Source organism: Chiloscyllium plagiosum, unplaced genomic scaffold, assembly GCF_037043375.1.
Source record: "Chiloscyllium plagiosum isolate Xiang-an unplaced genomic scaffold, Cpla_swu_hap1 HiC_scaffold_5, whole genome shotgun sequence".
Taxonomy (NCBI): domain Eukaryota; kingdom Metazoa; phylum Chordata; class Chondrichthyes; order Orectolobiformes; family Hemiscylliidae; genus Chiloscyllium; species Chiloscyllium plagiosum.
Genome location: NW_028270143.1, coordinates 109,395,607 through 109,412,756, shown reverse-complemented (window position 1 = coordinate 109,412,756; position 17,150 = coordinate 109,395,607). Strand labels below are relative to the sequence as shown.

The window sequence follows — 17,150 nt, the reverse complement described above, 5'->3', positions numbered from 1 at the left end:
TGGCAGATCAGACTCGAGGCCTGAATTGCCTACTACTCCTGGTTCTTAGAAGACCATAAGAAATAGGAACAGAAGTAGATCATTTGGCATCATGAACCTGCTCCACCATTCAATAGGATTATGACTGATCTAAAGTCCTGTCCCTTCTCCAGAACTCTCAATTTCCCTACTGATCAAGAATCTATTTTGTTATGAAGATGTGGGTGTACTATACCTTTAAGAGTTAAAAACTAGCAGAACTACCTGACAGCACCAAGTGTTCTAAATAAGATACAATGTAACATGCGGTCCAATAACTAGGATAGTTGGTTGCCTGGAGACAAAAACACATTTGAAATAGGCCAGTCAGTTTAAATAATGACCCCTCCCCCACAAAAAAAATACCAAACTCCAATCAAGTTTGAATTTAGTATATTGACAATATTAATCCGATGCTTTGGGGTATAAGACCGGGAAAAACTGAACAGTTGGGAGAGAACTGTCAAAAGACCAACAGATGTAGGCTACTAGTCAGAACTCTCTGAGAGGTACCTGTCTAGAGAAGGGGTTTGCACAGAGAAAAACGTCAACACTGACCTGGAGAGCAAATCTACAGAGGAAGATAAAGAGAAGACTTGACTGCTGACTCGTTTTGAAATTAGAACTTTTCAGTAAATCTTAATTGGGGGACTAGTATTATAGAAGGGAAAGTAAACAATAGGTTAGAAGAAGGACTTGTACATAGCTGTTAGCTAATTATTCTCTGTTATACTTTAAGAAATAAAGTTGTTAATTTGTACTTTAAATAGTTTGTGGCCTCTCGAACTTTTACAAATTACTGCATGGGATAAATGAGTTCTGTGTTGCCGATTTAAATTAAGCAGGAGGGTTTACCCCGTCTCATACCAATTTAGTTCAGCTTTAAATATATGCAAGGACTTGTCTCCACAGGTCTCTGTGGCAAGGAGTTCTAAAGACCCTCAACTGTCTGAAAGAAGAAATTCCTCATTTGGGTTTTAAATTAGTGCACCTTATTGAAAAGGTGACAAAATATATTGATGTGAATAGGTGACATGGTTTACATGGGCTTCTCTAAAGCCTTTGGCTAAACCCCACATGTAAGGCTAATCCGAAAGAGTGAACTCTTGCAAGTTGGCAACTGGATTCAAATTTGACTTACAAATATGGGAAGCAAAGGGTGATGATGGAGAGTTATATTTGTGATTGGAAGCTTGTGGCCAGTGGTGTAGCGCAGGTTCAGTGCTGAGACCCTTGCTGTTTATTATGTACATTAACAAGTTAAATGTGAATGTAGATGGGTAATTGATAAGCTTATAGGTCACATGAAAATTTGGGATGTTGGTAACCATGGCCTCAGGGTTGATTGATATTGGGAGAAAGTGAGGATTGCAGATGCTGGAGAGTCAGTGTCAAAAAGTGTGGTGAGGCAAAAGCACAGCCAGTCAGGTAGCATCTGAGGAGCAAGACAGTTGACGTTTCGGGAATAAGCCCTGCGTCAGGAATATTGATCAGCTGGTAAATTGGGAAGAACAATAGCAGATCGAATTTAATCCTAATAAGTGCAAGGTAATGCATTTTGGGAGGACTAATAAGGGAAGGATATGCAGAATGAATGGTCTGTTTCTGGGGAATACTGAAGAACAAAGGGACTTTGGTAGACAAGTCCATAGATCCCTGAAGATAGAAAGGGTGGTGAAGGCAGCAGGTGCCATGATTGTCTTCATTAACCTTGCCACAGAATATAAAAACAAGGAAGTCTGCTTACAATTTTATAAAACCTTGGTGAGGCCACAGATGGAACACTGTGTGGAGTTCTAGTCACCACATGATCAGAAGATCGTGATTGCACTGGCGAGGATGCAGAGGAGATTCACCAAGATGTTGCCTGGAATGAAAAGCCTCAGGCAGTGGGGAGAGAGCAGAGTCTACGTTTTGGTCCAATGAACCTTGCTCAGATTCAGTTCTGCTTTCTCTCCACAGAAGCTGCCAGACTTGTTAGGTTCGTTCCAGTATTTTCTGTTTTTGTCTCTGATTTCCAGCATCGTAAGGAGGCTCACTGGATCCGAAATGTTACCTGTACTTTCTCTCTCCACACAGATGCTGCCAGATCTCCTGAACTTTTCCAGCAATTTCAGTTTCATCTTCAGTTTCTCTGGTCCTGGTGAAAAGGGACAGGTGATAGATATTGGGGCAAAGGTTGCGAGCCCTCCCCATCCTGATGACGTCACTATTGCACTGATATTCCCTTCCTAAGCAGCCTGGGGGGAGAGAGGGTGGGGAGAACACAACCACTGCACGCACACTTACAACAAATCAAATCAATAACACACTGATTTAAGTACCCTGCTTATTAAAATCTTCGAATAAAAGCCAGCATCTTGACACCTTTCCCCTTCAGAATGTCGAAATTTGTTTTTTTTAAACACTGACAGATGAGAGTCCACGCGCTGCTAGGAAAAAACGTTTGTTTAATGTATGAATTCTTCTGAGGATGAAGAACAGCAATGGTCCTTTGCAGGTCTGGGGGAGTGTTGTCCTGAGCTGGGGCAGAGCTGACTGCAGGGAGTGTAGGTAGCATGGCTGCGAGCGTGAGTCCTGAAGAAGTGCTTATGCCCGAAACGCGATTCTCCTGCTCCTCGGATGCTGCCTGGCCTGCTGTGTTTTTCCAGCATCACATTTTTCAACACCTACAGATGAGACAAGATTCTTCCAAGTGTTAGTTGTTGGAAATGTGCGTGTGTAGTACAGGCATGGGCCCAGTCCAGCGTGGGGTGGGTAGAGAGTGACATAAATGTCCGAAACTGACTTTGCGCTGCTCAAACATTTGGACAAAGTTAAAAATCACACAACATCAGGTTATAGTCCAACAGGTTCATTTGGAAACACTAGCTTTCGGAGTGCTGCTCCTTCATCAGGTAGCTGTGGGACAGGATCATAAGACAGAATTTATAGCAAAAGATCAGTGTCATGAGACTGAAATGATACATTGAACAAACCTAGATTTAATGCATTGTCTGAGTTGAGATGTCATCTTTTTCTAAATAAGACCTTAAGTTATCTCGAGAATGTGACTAAAAAGAAGTTCTTGCATTTACATATCAATGAACTGAAACCTGCAACCCATTATCAATGACGAAAGACTAAAGAGCAATTTAAGTTTGTTCAATACACTAGGCCCTCCGTACCCGCTAGGGATACCTACCGGGAATGCCCGAAACTACAGATTGGAGTGAACCCATTCATTTCAATGGGAAATTTACCTCCCCTCTAGACCTCTGGTCCCGGTTCTGGAACATTCCATACACCATGTTCAGGCCGTGGTAAACTGCAGGTAACTGAAACCGTGGGAAACGATTCCGCGGATACCGCTGTCGCCCTGTGTATCGTTTCAGTTGCATGACACTGTGATCTTTTGCTACAAATTCTGTGTCTTATGATCCTGTGCCACAGCCACCTGGTGAAGGAGCAGCGCTCCGAAACCTAGTGCTTCCAAATCAACCTGTTGGACCATAACCTGGAGTTGTGTGATTTTTAACTTTGTCCATCCCAGGCTCCTCCACAACAACCGTTTGGGGGCGGGGGCGCGATGACGTCACAGAGTAGGCGGGGTCTCCGGAGAGGAAGTGGACGCGGGGTGGTTGTGGGAAGGAGGGCTGTTCTGAGCCGTTGGGAACGATGACAGCTTCCGGCGTGCGCTGTCGGTTTCAGTTACAGGCGGCAGCTGGTGCATCAGGTAAAGGAGCCGGGCTGGGCCGGCCCGGGTCGTGAGGGAGGGGACGAGAGAGTAATGAGGAGAGGGGAAAGGGGGGACTGAAGAGAAGAGCAGGAGACCCTCTCACCACTGCCTCCCCCCTTTCGTGTTTCCCCCCCCCCCTCCCCATTAATAAATCCGTTTCTCAGTCTTTTACAACATGTTTGGATGCTAGGCTCTTTTTCTCCGAAGCTGATGTTTCAGAGAAACTCCCTTCTCTCTCAAATACAATCAGCGTTTGCGTCCTGCTGAGTCATAAAGGAAGAGTGCAAGAGCCCTGGCTGACAATTCACTCCACTGGCCAGGCCTCGGAATCACGGTATTTCTCACTCAGATACACGGAAGGCGGCTCTTCTTTCTGCTTAGTTACAATCTTTGCAGTAGTCTTTATTTTTCTCGACGGTGTTGTATCTTTCGCCCTTGTTGTACACCACTTCGTTCCCCGCCCCTTTTCTGTAAGCCCTACGAATTTGGTTACTGTTATGACAAGCACCCAAGCAGAGATGTGATTAAACCATACTAGATGCGATTCGTTCAGATTTAGGAGATCTCAAGAGTATTAGCAATTCAACTTATAATGGGGAATAGCTTATGTATGCTGTATTAGAGACAAAAAATATCTGCAGATGCTGGAATCCAAAGTATCCTGTATGCCCTATATAGTTTGTATACTTGTGTAGAATTCACATGATTAATGTTGAAAATTGCTTTGAGTTAAAGTGAAGTCTGCATACCTAGAAAAGAAAATTAAGTGTGCTGTTGTAATTTCATGTCATTCAGTGCTTTAGCCTATGTTGTGTAATTAAAATGTGTTGTAAATTTTCACTGCCATACTAAACAAGTGATAATTTTCTTTTCTGGGTGAGGTCCTCCTTATCCTGTTACCATTAGGTTCTTATTGCTGAATAGTCAAGATGTTAAGCTTTGTAAAAACTATTGGAGATGTGAATATTTGCTTAAATGGAAATACAATTTCACATATAGGAGCTGTACTTCTACTAGATGGAATAACATACAGACATGTTCAGCTTTGAAGGGGATTTCAAAACGCGGCCCAAGGTATCTCTTGGTGGAGCAAGCAGGAAGGTGAGTAATCACTTGCTGTTAGAATCAAGTTTTAATGTGTGCAACAAGCATTTCTTAATTTAATAACATGTTGAATCTGAACTTTAAAAAATGGTTTGTGGCAATTATGTAATCAAAGCTAAGGAATATAAAGTATTGTTTCTAAGCCCATTAAAGACTTTCTGGAAATGTCACTGCTGTAACGTAGGAAACATGGCAGCCAATTTCTGCACAGCAAGCTATCCTATTTGAAAATGATCAGGTAATATACTAATGTTGATTGGGGGATAAATGTTGATTAGGACAGGACATTGATGTCATAGTCATACAGCATGGAAACATATCCTTTAACTGTCGCTGAATAAAGTGACCTTGGAGTGCAGGTTCATTGTTCCTTGACAATGGAGTTGCAGGTGAACAGGGGAGTGAATAAAGTATGCTTGTCTTTATTGGTCAGTGCTTTGAGTATAGAAGTTGGGATATTACGATGTAGTTGTGCAGGACATTGGTTAGGCCACTTTTGGAATACTGTGTTCAATTCTGATCTTGCTTCTATAGGAAGGATGTTGTGAAACTTTGAAAGGATTCAGAAAAGATTTATAAGGACGGTTGCCAGGGTTGGAGGGTTTGAGCTATACGGAGAAGTTGAATTGGCTGGAGCTGTTTTCCAGCAGGTGGTGTGTTTTGGAATGAACTACCAGAGGAAGTGGTGGAGGCTGGTGCAATTACAGAATTTAAAAGGCATCTGAATGGGTATATGAATAGGAAGGGTTTAGATGAATAGGGCCAAATGCTGGCATGTGGGATAGATTAATTTAGGATATCTGGTTGGCGTGGGTGGGTTGGACTAGAGAGTCTGTTTCCGTGTTTTACATCTCAATGACTTTATGATCAAGTTTCTTAAATTGAACTAGTCTCGTTTGCCAGCATTTGTGCCTATATCCCACCTTCACCCTTCCTACCATGCAGCTGTCCAGGTATCTTTTAAATGTTGTAATCGTACCTGCCTCTACCACTTACTTTGGCAGCTCATTTCATATATATGCCAACCTCTGTGTGAAAACATTACCCCTCTCGTGTGTCTCAATTTTCTTCCCTCTCAACTTAAAACTATACCCTGTATTTCTGGAATCCGAACCCTGGGAAAAAGACCTTGGCTATTCATCTATCCATGCCCCTCATGATTTAGTAAACTTGTATAAAGTCACACTTCAGCCTGCTTCACTCCAGAGAAATAAGTCCTAGTCTATCCAACTTCTCCTTAGAACTCAAACCCTCCAGTAACATCTTTAAGTCTGTTTTCCACCACTTCCAGTTTAATAACTTCCTCCTTATACCAGACTGACCAGAATTGTATGCAGTACGCTAAATGTGACCTTAGAAATGTCTTGTACAGTTGTAACATGACATCCCAACTCCTGGACTCAATGCTCTGCCTGACGAAGGCAAGTGTTCCAAGCATTGTCTTTTGCTATCCTTTTCTACTTCTGATGCGACTTCCAAGGAATTATGTACCTGCACCCCTGGATGTATCTATTCAGCGACACACTCATGGGCCCTACCATTCACTGTATAAATCCTGCCCTGGTTTCTTACCAAAGTGCAACTCCTTGTATTTATCTGCCTTAAACTCCATCTGATGTTCCTCAATCCACTGGCTCTGTTGATCAAAATCTTGTTGTACTCTTAAATAATCCTTTACTGGGGGGAAAAAGCAAGGACTGCAGATGCTGGGGATCAGAATCAAAAAGTGTGGTGCTGGAAAAGCACAGTAGGTCAGGCAGCATCCGAGGGGCAGGAGAGTTGATATTTTGAGCATAAGTTCTTCATCTGATTCTTCTCCTATCAAGCCAATTTTGTATCCAATTGTCTAGCTGTCCCTGGATCCATTATAGTCTAATCTGACTAACCAGTCTACCATGTGGGACCTTTGTCAAAGGCCTTGCTAAAGTCCATGTACACAACGTCTGTTGTTCTACCTTCATCTTCATCAGGAAGAGCTTTTGCTCCAAATGTCGACTCTCTTGCTCCTTGATTACTGCCTGACAGGCTGTGCTTTTCCAGCACCACACTTTTTGACTCTAATCTTCTTTACTGTCCACTATACTATCAACTGTGGTGTCATCTGCAAACTTAATAACCGTGCCTCTTATCTTGTCATCCAAATCATTTTATATAAATGATGAACAAAATTGGACCCAGCACCAATCCTTGTAACATACTGCTGGTCTCGTGCCTCCTGTGTGAACAACAACCTCCTACTACCATCCTCTGTCTTCTACTGTCAAGCCAATTTTGCATCCAATTGGCTAGCTCTCCCTGGATCCATTATAGTCTAACGTTACTAACCAGTCTACCATGTGGAACCTTGTCAAAGGTCTTGCTAAAGTCCATACAGACAACGTCTGTTGTTCTACCTTCATTGATCTCCTTAGTCACCTCTTTAAAAAATGCAACCAAATTTGTGAGATGTAATTTTCCACACCTTCTATTATGTACAATATTATTAAAGATACATGAATGTGATGGAGGCTTAACTTCATATTTTACAGCTGTCTGCTGCCTTCTGTATATTAGCTTTTTTTCAGTTTTTGTTACTGTTTTGAAGAATGTCCAGTGAAAACTGTACGGTTCTCTCCCTGATTATCCTAAACATTTCTATTGTTTTTCTTACTTGTTAATGATTTAATAACTCTGGCTATACTAATTCACCTTAGCAAATTTACTCATTTATTCACTGTCACATTGTAGGATGGTAGAACTGTATTTAAATAATTTGAATGGGAATGGCTAGCTTTTGATATTTTACAAATGAGAGTAATGCACTGTGTTCCTGTTCTGAAAAAGGATCACTGGACTCTAAACGTTGACCCTGCTTTCTCTCCATAGATGCTGCCAAACCTTTTGAGTTTCTCCAACAAGTCTGTTTTTGTCACAAGGGATTCTTTTTACTTGGAGAATGTTATAATCGGTATTAGGCTTTAATGCATAGAGCCATAAAAAAATAACAGGAGTAAGCTATTCCGGCATTCAATACAACCATGGCTGACCATCCGATTCAGTATCCTGTTCCTGCTTTTTGCCCATATCCTTTAATCCCTTTGGTCCTAAGAACAATATTTACATCCCTCTTGGTCTCCAATGGTTTGGCCTCGGTAGTTTTCTGTGCCAAAGAATTCCACAGGCTTGCCACTTTCTGAAGAAATTCTTCCTTATCTGTCCTAAAAGGTCTATCCCTTCCCCTTAAACTGTCTCCTTATTCTGGACTCCCTGATTATTGTGAGCATCCTTCCTGCATTCACCTTGTCTAATCTTTTTAAGAATATAGCTGAAACTGATCTAGTCTCGCCTGTATGTCAGTTCTGCCATCCAAGGAATCAGACTGGTAAAACCTCCTTCAAACTCCCTCGATAGCTAAAACATCCTTCCTCAGAGAGGGAGACCCAATTGCACACAATACCACAGTTGTGGTCTTACCAAGACCTTGTATACTTTCACTATGAAGGCCAAGATGCGGTTTGCTTTCTTTAACTATCTGCTGTAGCCACATGCTTATCTTCAGCAAATGGTGTATGAGGACACCTAGGTATCATTTTTTAAATGGGGAAAGGCTTTGGAATCTGGAGCACAAAGGGACTTGGGAGTCTGAGTTTAGGATTCTTGTAAGGTTTACATGCAATTTTATTTAGCAGTTAGGAAGGCAGATGCAACGTTAACATTCATTTTGAGAGAGCTAGTGTACAAGAGCAGTGATCTGTTGTCAAGGCTAGATAAGGCTCCAGTCAGACCACATTTGGAATATTGAGTGCAATTTTAGGCCCTGTATCTAAGGAAGAATGTGCTGGTGTTTGAGGAGACCCAGAGGAGGTTTACAGTAATGAAGGATTTGTTTTATGAGGAGAGACTGAGGATTCTGGGTCTGCACTTGGAGTTTCGAGGGGAGATCTAATCAAAACTTAAAGCATACTGGAAGCCTGGGTAGAATGAATGTGAAGAACATGTTTCCACTAGTCGTAGAGACTAGGACCTGAGGGCACAACCTCACGGTGAAGGGACGACCCTTGAGAACTAAGATGGGGAGGAATTCCTTTAGTCAAGAAGATGGTGAATCTGTGGAACCCTTTGCCACAGAAGATTGTGTAGGTCAGGTCACTGAGTGTATTTAAGACCGCAATAGATAGATAGGTTCTTGATTAATAAGGGGATCAAAGGTTACTCAGTGATGACAGGAGATGCAATTAATAAACACATCAGCCACGACCAAATGGTAGAGCAACTTGATGGCTCAATGGCCTAATTCTGTTCCTATACCTTCCAGTCTTACGATCTCCACCTTTCCCAATCTGTTGTCATTCAGGTGATCATCTGCCTTCCTGTTTCTGCTGTTCAAGTCGATAGTCTAACATTTCTGCATCATTACACTGCATCTGCATTGTGTTTGCCCATTTACTTGTCCGAGTTGCACTGAAGTTCTCTGCATCCATCTCACAGCATTATCTTCCACCCAGCTTTCTGTCGTTCGGAGTTGGAGCTATGACAAGAGTTTCCTCATGTGGTGCTGGAAAAGCACAGCAGGTCAGACAGCATCTGAGAGGCACGAACACCGATGTTTCGGGCAAAAAACCCTTCATCGGGAAGGGCTTTTGCCTAAAACGTTGATTTTCCTGCTTCTCAGATGCTGCTTGATCTGCTGTGCCTTTTCCAGCACCACACTCTCTACTCAAATCTCCAGCATCTGCAGTCCTCACTTTTTGTCTGGTATTATGGACCAACCCAAACCCCCTCTTCCGCCGCCTTCGCCTCCGTGCCTACTTCTTTAACCAAGATTCTCGCGCACCCTCTGACGACCCCTTCTCCCGCCTCCAACACACCCCATCCACTTGGACACCCCGTGTTGGCCTCTTAACCACCCTCGATCTCTTCATAGCCAACTGCCGCCGTGACATTAACCGCCTCAACTTCTCCACCCCTCTCACCCACACCAACCTCTCACCCTCAGAACGTGCAGCCCTCCACTGCCTCCGTTCCAACCCCAACTTCACTATAACTCATCTCTGCATACCTCGACACGGTCCTGTCCACCTTAGTGTAAGAACTCCCCACCTACGTTCGGGACACCACCCACGCCCTCCACCTCCTCCATGATTTTCGCTTCCCCGGTCCCCAACACCTTATCTTCACCATGGACATCCAGTCCCTGTACACCTCCATCCCCCATCACGAAGGACTCAAAGCCCTCCTCTTCTTCCTTTCCCGCCGTACCAACCAGTACCCTTCCACTGACACCCTCCTTCGACTGACTGAACTGGTCCTCACCCTGAACAACTTCTCTTTCCAATCCTCCCACTTCCTCCAAACCAAAGGAGTAGCCATGGGCACCCGCATGGGCCCCAGCTATGCCTGCCTCTTCGTCGGATATGTGGAACAGTCCATCTTCCGCAGCTACACTGGCACCACCCCCAACTTTTCCTCCGCTACATCGATGACTGTATCGGCGCTGCCTCGTGCTCCCACGAGGAGGTTGAACAGTTCATCCACTTTACCAACACCTTCCACCCCGATCTCAAATTCACTTGGACCATCTCCGACTCCTCCCTCCCCTTCCTAGACCTTTCCATTTCTATCTCGGGCGACCGAATCGACACGGACATTTACTATAAACCGACCGACTCCCACAGCTACCTAGACTACACCACCTCCCACCCTGCCCCCTGTAAAAACGCCATCCCATATTCCCAATTCCTTCGTCTCTGCCGCTTCTGCTCCCAGGAGGACCAGTTCCAAATCTGTACAACCCAGATGGCCGCCACCTTCAAGGACTGCAATTCCCCCCCAGACGTGGTCGACGATGCCCTCCACCGCATCTCTTCCACTTCCTGCTCCTCCGCCCTTGAGCCCTGCCCCTCCAACCGCCACCAGGACAGAACCCCACTGGTCCTCACCTACCACCCCACCAACCTCCATGTACAGCGTATCATCCGCCGTCATTTCCGCCACCTCCAAACGGACCCCACCACCAGGGATATATTTCCCTCCCCTCCCCGATCAGCGTTCCGAAAAGACCACTCCCTCCGTGACTCCCTTTTCAGGTCCACACCCCCCACCAACCCAACCTCCACTCCCGGCACCTTCCCTTGCAACCGCAAGAAATGCAAGACTTGCGCCCACACCTCCTCCCTTACTTCCCTCCAAGGCCCCAAGGGATACTTCCAAATCCGCCACAAATTCACCTGCACCTCCGCACACACCATCTATTGCATCCGCTGCACCCGATGTGGCCTCCTCTATATTGGGGAGACAGGCCGCCTACTTGCGGAACGTTTCAGAGAACACCTCTGGGACACCCGGACCAACCAACCCAACCACCCTGTGGCTCAACACTTCAACTCCCCCTCCCACTCCACCAAGGACATGCAGGTCCTTGGACTCCTCCATCGCCAGACCATGGCAACACGACGGTTGGAGGAAGAGCGCCTCATCTTCCGCCTAGGAACCCTCCAACCACAAGGGATGAACTCAGATTTCTCCAGTTTCCTCATTTCCCCTCCCACCACCTTGTCTCAGTCAAATCCCTCAAACTCAGCACCACCTTCCTAACCTGCAATCTTCTTCCTGACCTCTCCGCCCCCACCCCAGTCTGACCTATCGCCCTCACCTTGACCTCTTTCCACCTATCACATTTCCGACGCCCCTCCCCCAAGTCCCTCCTCCCTACCTTTTATCTTAGCCTGCTGGACAAACGTTCCTCATTCCTGAAGAAGGGCTTATGCCCGAAACGTCGATTCTCCTGTTCCTTGGATGCTGCCTGACCTGCTGCGCTTTTCCAGCAACACATTTTCAGCTCTGATCTCCAGCATCTGCAGCTCTCACTTTCTCCCCTCAAAATATATCAAGGAGATAGCTTAGATTGAACATTTGATTTTATTAAGAGATAAGTGTAAGGCGCTGTGTTCCAGGTGTGATTTAATTATTCCACCCCTAGTCTTTAAGCAAAATACACTTTATTGTTAAGCACAGATCAAGTGCAAGGACAAAAGGAATTGGCATGACATCATTGAAATACTGAATATATTTAATTACTACTGCATCAATCATTCTAATCTCGCAGCATCCTGTAAATGCACCCTTGGCAATGGCAAATTCAGCAGAAACAAATTTTCCTCACATGCTATCTCCTCTCTCTGTTCTAGCTGATTTGACAAGCATGACTTCCCCTTCATAAATCCATGCTGATTCTGTCTGATCTTGTCACTATTTTCCAAGCGCTTTGCTATTACTACTTTATAATAGACTCTAGCACGTTTCCCACTATCAAGTCAACCTATTTATAATTCACTGTTTTCCTCTGCTTCCCTACTTAAGTAGTGAAGCTACATTAGTGAGACTCCATACCAAAGAAACTCTTCTAGAGTCTATAAAATTTTTGAAGATGTCTGCTAATCTAGCCGATAGATCTTGATCCCCTGTTTAAGGCTTTACAAGAGGTTTGAGTTTTAATCCTGTCAAATTGTGTTGTGGTTTTTATGAAGTCATGTTTTATTTGATTTGTGGTATAAAAGCAGCACGCTAAAATCAAGAAATCTGAAATAAAGACAAAAAGTGCTGCAAGTACTCGATTGTGTAGTGGGGGAGGTGATAACCGAGTGTTAATGTTGCACTGTTAATCCAGAGACCCAGGTACTGTCTTGGGGACCTGGGTTTGAATCCCTCTAAAGTAGATGGCGGAATTTGAATTCAATAAAACTATGGAATTAAGAGTCTAATGATGACCTTGAATCCTTTATCAATTGTCAGGAAGAAAACCCATCTAGTTCACTCATGCCCTTGAGGGACAGAAACTGCAATCCTTACCTGCTCTGACTCCAGACCCACAGCCATGAAGTTGACACTTAACTGCCCTTTGGGCAATTATGGATGGGCAATAAATGATGGCCTAGCATTCATCCCCTCAATTAATTTTAATAGAAAGCATCTCTGGAAATTGAGTTAAAGAATTAATGACCATTCATTGTAACTGAAAAAAGTTTGAATACAGTAGATTTTCAGCAAGTGTGAGAGGCAGGTAAGAGAATGAGAGGGCACAGAGTTATTGTAATTGGGAAGAGAAGTAGTAGTGATTGGAGAAACATCATCAGGAGCGTCGCTCTGAAAGCTAGTGTGCTTCCAATTAAACCTGTTGGACTATAACCTGGTGTTGTGTGATTTTTAACTTTGGCAGAGTTTGGTGGAGACAGGTTCAATTGACACAAGTAGAAGATAATTTGGTGGTTCTCTGAAAAGGAAGACTGTGTAATTTGTGGGGAGAAGGCATGGCAATTGCACATGAATTAAATGCTAACTTGGTGAACTGGTGCAGACACAATGGGCTGAGTTGCCTCTTTACACACTGGAATAACGATGTGAACAAAGAGCGAGCTTGTGGTGGTGTTGAGAATAAGAGTTTAAATCAATGTGGTACTGGGTCAAGTGAGGAAACCATGTATTAAAAGAATGTGTGAATAACAATAGCTATTTTTCCAAATTCATGACTGAGATAAGATAAATCAAAGAAAAAACAGTTGAACTAGTGAACAACCACAAAATGAGGGTTTGGGTTGTGGTCTAAAATTGTTGAATATAGCATTGAGTCTGAAAAGTGTCTGGAGTACTGTTGAAATTTGGTAGAAAGTGTGTTTGGATCTTTGATAACTTGAGGTGAAGAGGGAGATGACAGATATAACTTCTGTTTTCCCTGCTTTTGGATTGCAAGGTGCCAGAGAAAAGGGAGGGGATGTGGGCCGTTGAATAGACCAGGTTATTGCAGAGAGAGTGATCCTTCAGAATATTGAGGAGTGGGAGGGAGCTAAGGGTTCTCCCCTGCCATACCATGGTCACTTGACCTTGTCCATAAAGTTTCACATGAAATGCTCTGACCTTCCTCCTCCCTTCCAGACCAATGATGGAGTTTGCATTGTCCTCATCATCTGCTCTAGTAGCCTCCATATTCAAGTGATCATCATTCACCATCCACATCGAGTGTCATGCCATCATCAAATACAATACTGTCCAAGCTTCTGTGTAAGGTTAATGTAATTTCTCTACTTGTGATTTCTGTACCTCCTATTAATGAGTTCTAATGCTTTATTTGCACTTGCATATGACAATCAGTGATACCAGTTGATAAATGTGTGTCTCCAGAAATCCTCATGTGATTTTTAGACTCATGTTTTCCAAAGAAGAGGTTTCTTTTTGTTTTGGTAGGATGAATAACACCTTTATTGTCTATCGCGCAATCCATGTGTGGTGTCATTCGATGTTTAACTCTATGTACAATCAAACCTGGGACCTTGGATAAATTAGTGGTTGCACCATGCAGTGCTTTTAACCTTGATGGGTACAGGTGCCAAGGATGGTGTTGCGTCATCTTCATATAAGAAGTCTTGTTTAAGGACATTATAAAAATAATGTTAATGCTCATACATTCTAAATACATACACTTAGCCGAGAAGTGTCTCTGATGAAGGGCTTATGCCTAAAACATCAATTCTCCTGCTCCTTGGATGCTGCCTGGCCTGCTGTGCTTTTCTAGCACCCCACTCTCGACTCTGATCTCCAGCATCTGCAGTCCTCATTTTCTCCTACATAATGCACTTACACTGGGAACGCCTTCGCCAAGTCACTCACCATACTGATTTGGAAATCTGTTGCCATTGCTTCAGTGTCGCTGGGTCAAAATACTGCTGTTCCCTCCCTAACAGCATTGTGGGTTTACGCACAGAACTTGGACTGCAGTGGTTCAAGAAGGCAGCTCATCAAATTCTCAAGGGCAGCAAGGAAAGGCAATTATGCTGGTCAATCAGGCATTGACCATGTACCCTGAGTGAATTAAAATTAACTAAATAAATATTTAGTAACGACCAGCTAGGAGAAGTAGCTGAATTTTATAATTGGCCTTTTGACTGTTGTAAAACTTTGCATCCCTGGAGTTAATTCTTTGGAGAAAGTTGATCAATATCTCAGGTCAATTTGAATGAAACCAAGGTTCATATGATTTGAAAACTATCCAACCAGGAAAATCTGACTGTTTAAGCTAAAATGGGCCAAATGCGCTACCCGTGATTTTGTTCGTGTATTGGCAATGTTTCTAACATTGACTCAGTTATAAGATCTGTATTACATTGTTTACTTTTTAAATGATGGTCTGATCATGCTCTTGGAAGATTGCCTGAACCACCCTAAATTATTAATAATTGCAAGATCTGTTTTTCAACGGGGCAGCATGATGGCTGAGTAGTTAGCACTGCTGCCTCTCAGCGCCAGGGTCCCAGGTTCGATTCCAGCCTCGGGCAACTGTCTGTGTGGAGTTTGCACATTCTCCCCGTGTCTGCGTGGTTTTCCTCAGGGTGCTCTGGTTTCCTCCCACCATCCAAAGATGTGCAGATCAGGTGAATTGGCCATGCTAAATTGCCCATAGTGTCAGGTGCATTACTCAGAGGGGAGTGGGTCTGGGTGGATTGCTCTTCGGAGGGTCAGTGTGGACTGGTTGGGCCGAAAGGCCTGTTTCCAACACTGTAGGGAATCTCATCTAACCTAGTCGAAATTGAGTCACCGATTCAAGACCAGTGAGGATACGTTTCTTGATTCATTATGAAGTCCTATTTGAAAGTGATTCTCTTGTGACCTGTTTTTCTATCTTTGCACATATGCATAGTGCTTATTGGTGCTTATGTAATTAGTGCAAAATGTATGGAGTTTTTAATCCTTTGCCTATTGTGCCTTTTTAACAAAATGTTACATTTAATTTGCCTGTTTATGGGCATTTATCCCCACATTGGTTAGTGTCTGTTAAACTATCTTGGTTATTCGGTCTCATTTAGTACACTAGCGTGCTTTCTTAATCTGTCACCATCTTGAATTATGAATGCCTTAATGCTTCACTTGCTGTTGTATTTGTGAGTTTTCTTGAATTGTACTTCTATTTCACAGAAATGAGGAGTCTGAGTATGTAACCACATGGAGCTAATAGTTTTGTGTGGAATTTATTTTCTCTCCCTTTTTTTTTAAAAAAATGTGGTTTTGCTTTAGTTTGTGAATTTTAGAAACCGAAAATGCTGGAAAGACTTAGCTATGTCAACCTGATCTCCTGCAACGATTTGTCCAAATTGTGTTGAATTGTCTTCCAGTTTTAGGCTGGTGTAATTAGAAAATACTGAATTTTCTTGTTTACTGGTCAAAAGATCATAAACAACAGAAGTATTGGAGAATGAGAACAATGTTTCAAACAAGCTAATGTTGTATAAATCTTTTTGAAGGAAGAAAAAGCTTCACTGCTACATCGAACCCAGGAAGAAAGGCGAAAGCGAGAGGTAAACTGGAGATTTCATTCTCATTAATTTAAAACATCGTGGGCACATTACTGCACACTCGTGGACTTTTACTGAAGACCCTATTCTGTTATAATGATATCCTCTCACAATAATGGAAATTGGAATGTTTCCTGAGTCCAATATGATTGCAGATTGGGTAAATGATACTTTAATGTTTACAGCAGAGGGCAAAAACTTACTGCTTCATAAATATTTGTCTTGGTTTAGTACAGAAATAAATAGCATAATGCCAAACAACTTGAAAACTGAGAATAGATACTTTTGAGATTCTTTCACTGAATAAACAAAAGCTGTAACTTACTGTTTATCAATATAAAACCAAGTCACTGCTAGGCAACCATGCATTCCTTTCTACACTTAATAAACCATGGTGTTACTCAGAGTTCCCAGATCAGCTAGAGACATTAGAACAGCTCAATACTTAATAAAGCACCTGGATTCAGTTCCAGTAAAGTCTAAACTCAAGATGCAACCAGAAAACCAATATCTTCTGTTTGCACCAGCACTTTCCATAAGAAGACCATAAGAAATAGGAGTGGAAGTAAAGCCATTCGGCCCATCGAGTCCACTCCGCCATTCAATCATGGTTGATGGGCATTTCAACGTCAATTACCCACACTCTCCCCGTAGCCCTTAATTGTGAGATTAAGAATTTATCAATCTCTGCCTGGAAGACATTTAATGTCCCGGCCTCCACTGCGCTCTGTGGCAGTGAATTCCACAAACCCACCACTCTCTGCTGAAGAAATGTCTCCCCATTTCCATTCTAAATTGACTCCCTCTAATTCAAAGGCTGTGCCCACAAATCCTAGTATCCCCGCCTGACTGAAACAATTTCCCAGAGTCCACCCTTTCTAAGCCATGCATTATCTTGAAAGTTTCTATTAGATCTCCCCTCAAGCTTCTGAACTCGAACGAACACAATCAGGATCATCAGCTGTTGATCATATGTTAGGGCTACCATTCCA

General features: G+C 43.2%; 1 protein-coding gene across 3 annotated transcripts in view; it reads left to right on the top strand.

The window, feature by feature from the left end:
- The first annotated feature begins 3,685 nt into the window (after window positions 1–3,685).
- ube3c (ubiquitin protein ligase E3C) overlaps window positions 3,686–17,150 on the top strand; it is a 184,578-nt gene continuing 171,113 nt past the window's right edge. The window contains exons 1-3 of one of the 3 annotated variants that reach the window (XM_043690704.2): window positions 3,686–3,733; window positions 4,736–4,837; window positions 16,108–16,161. In XM_043690704.2, coding sequence (XP_043546639.2) covers window positions 4,772–4,837; window positions 16,108–16,161 — 120 coding nt within the window. In that variant the 5' untranslated portion in view covers window positions 3,686–3,733; window positions 4,736–4,771. Of the gene's footprint in view, window positions 3,734–3,908; window positions 4,071–4,735; window positions 4,838–13,751; window positions 13,879–16,107; window positions 16,162–17,150 lie in introns of those variants that run through there. The other 2 variants (XM_043690705.2, XM_087987558.1) reach the window with 2 other exon arrangements.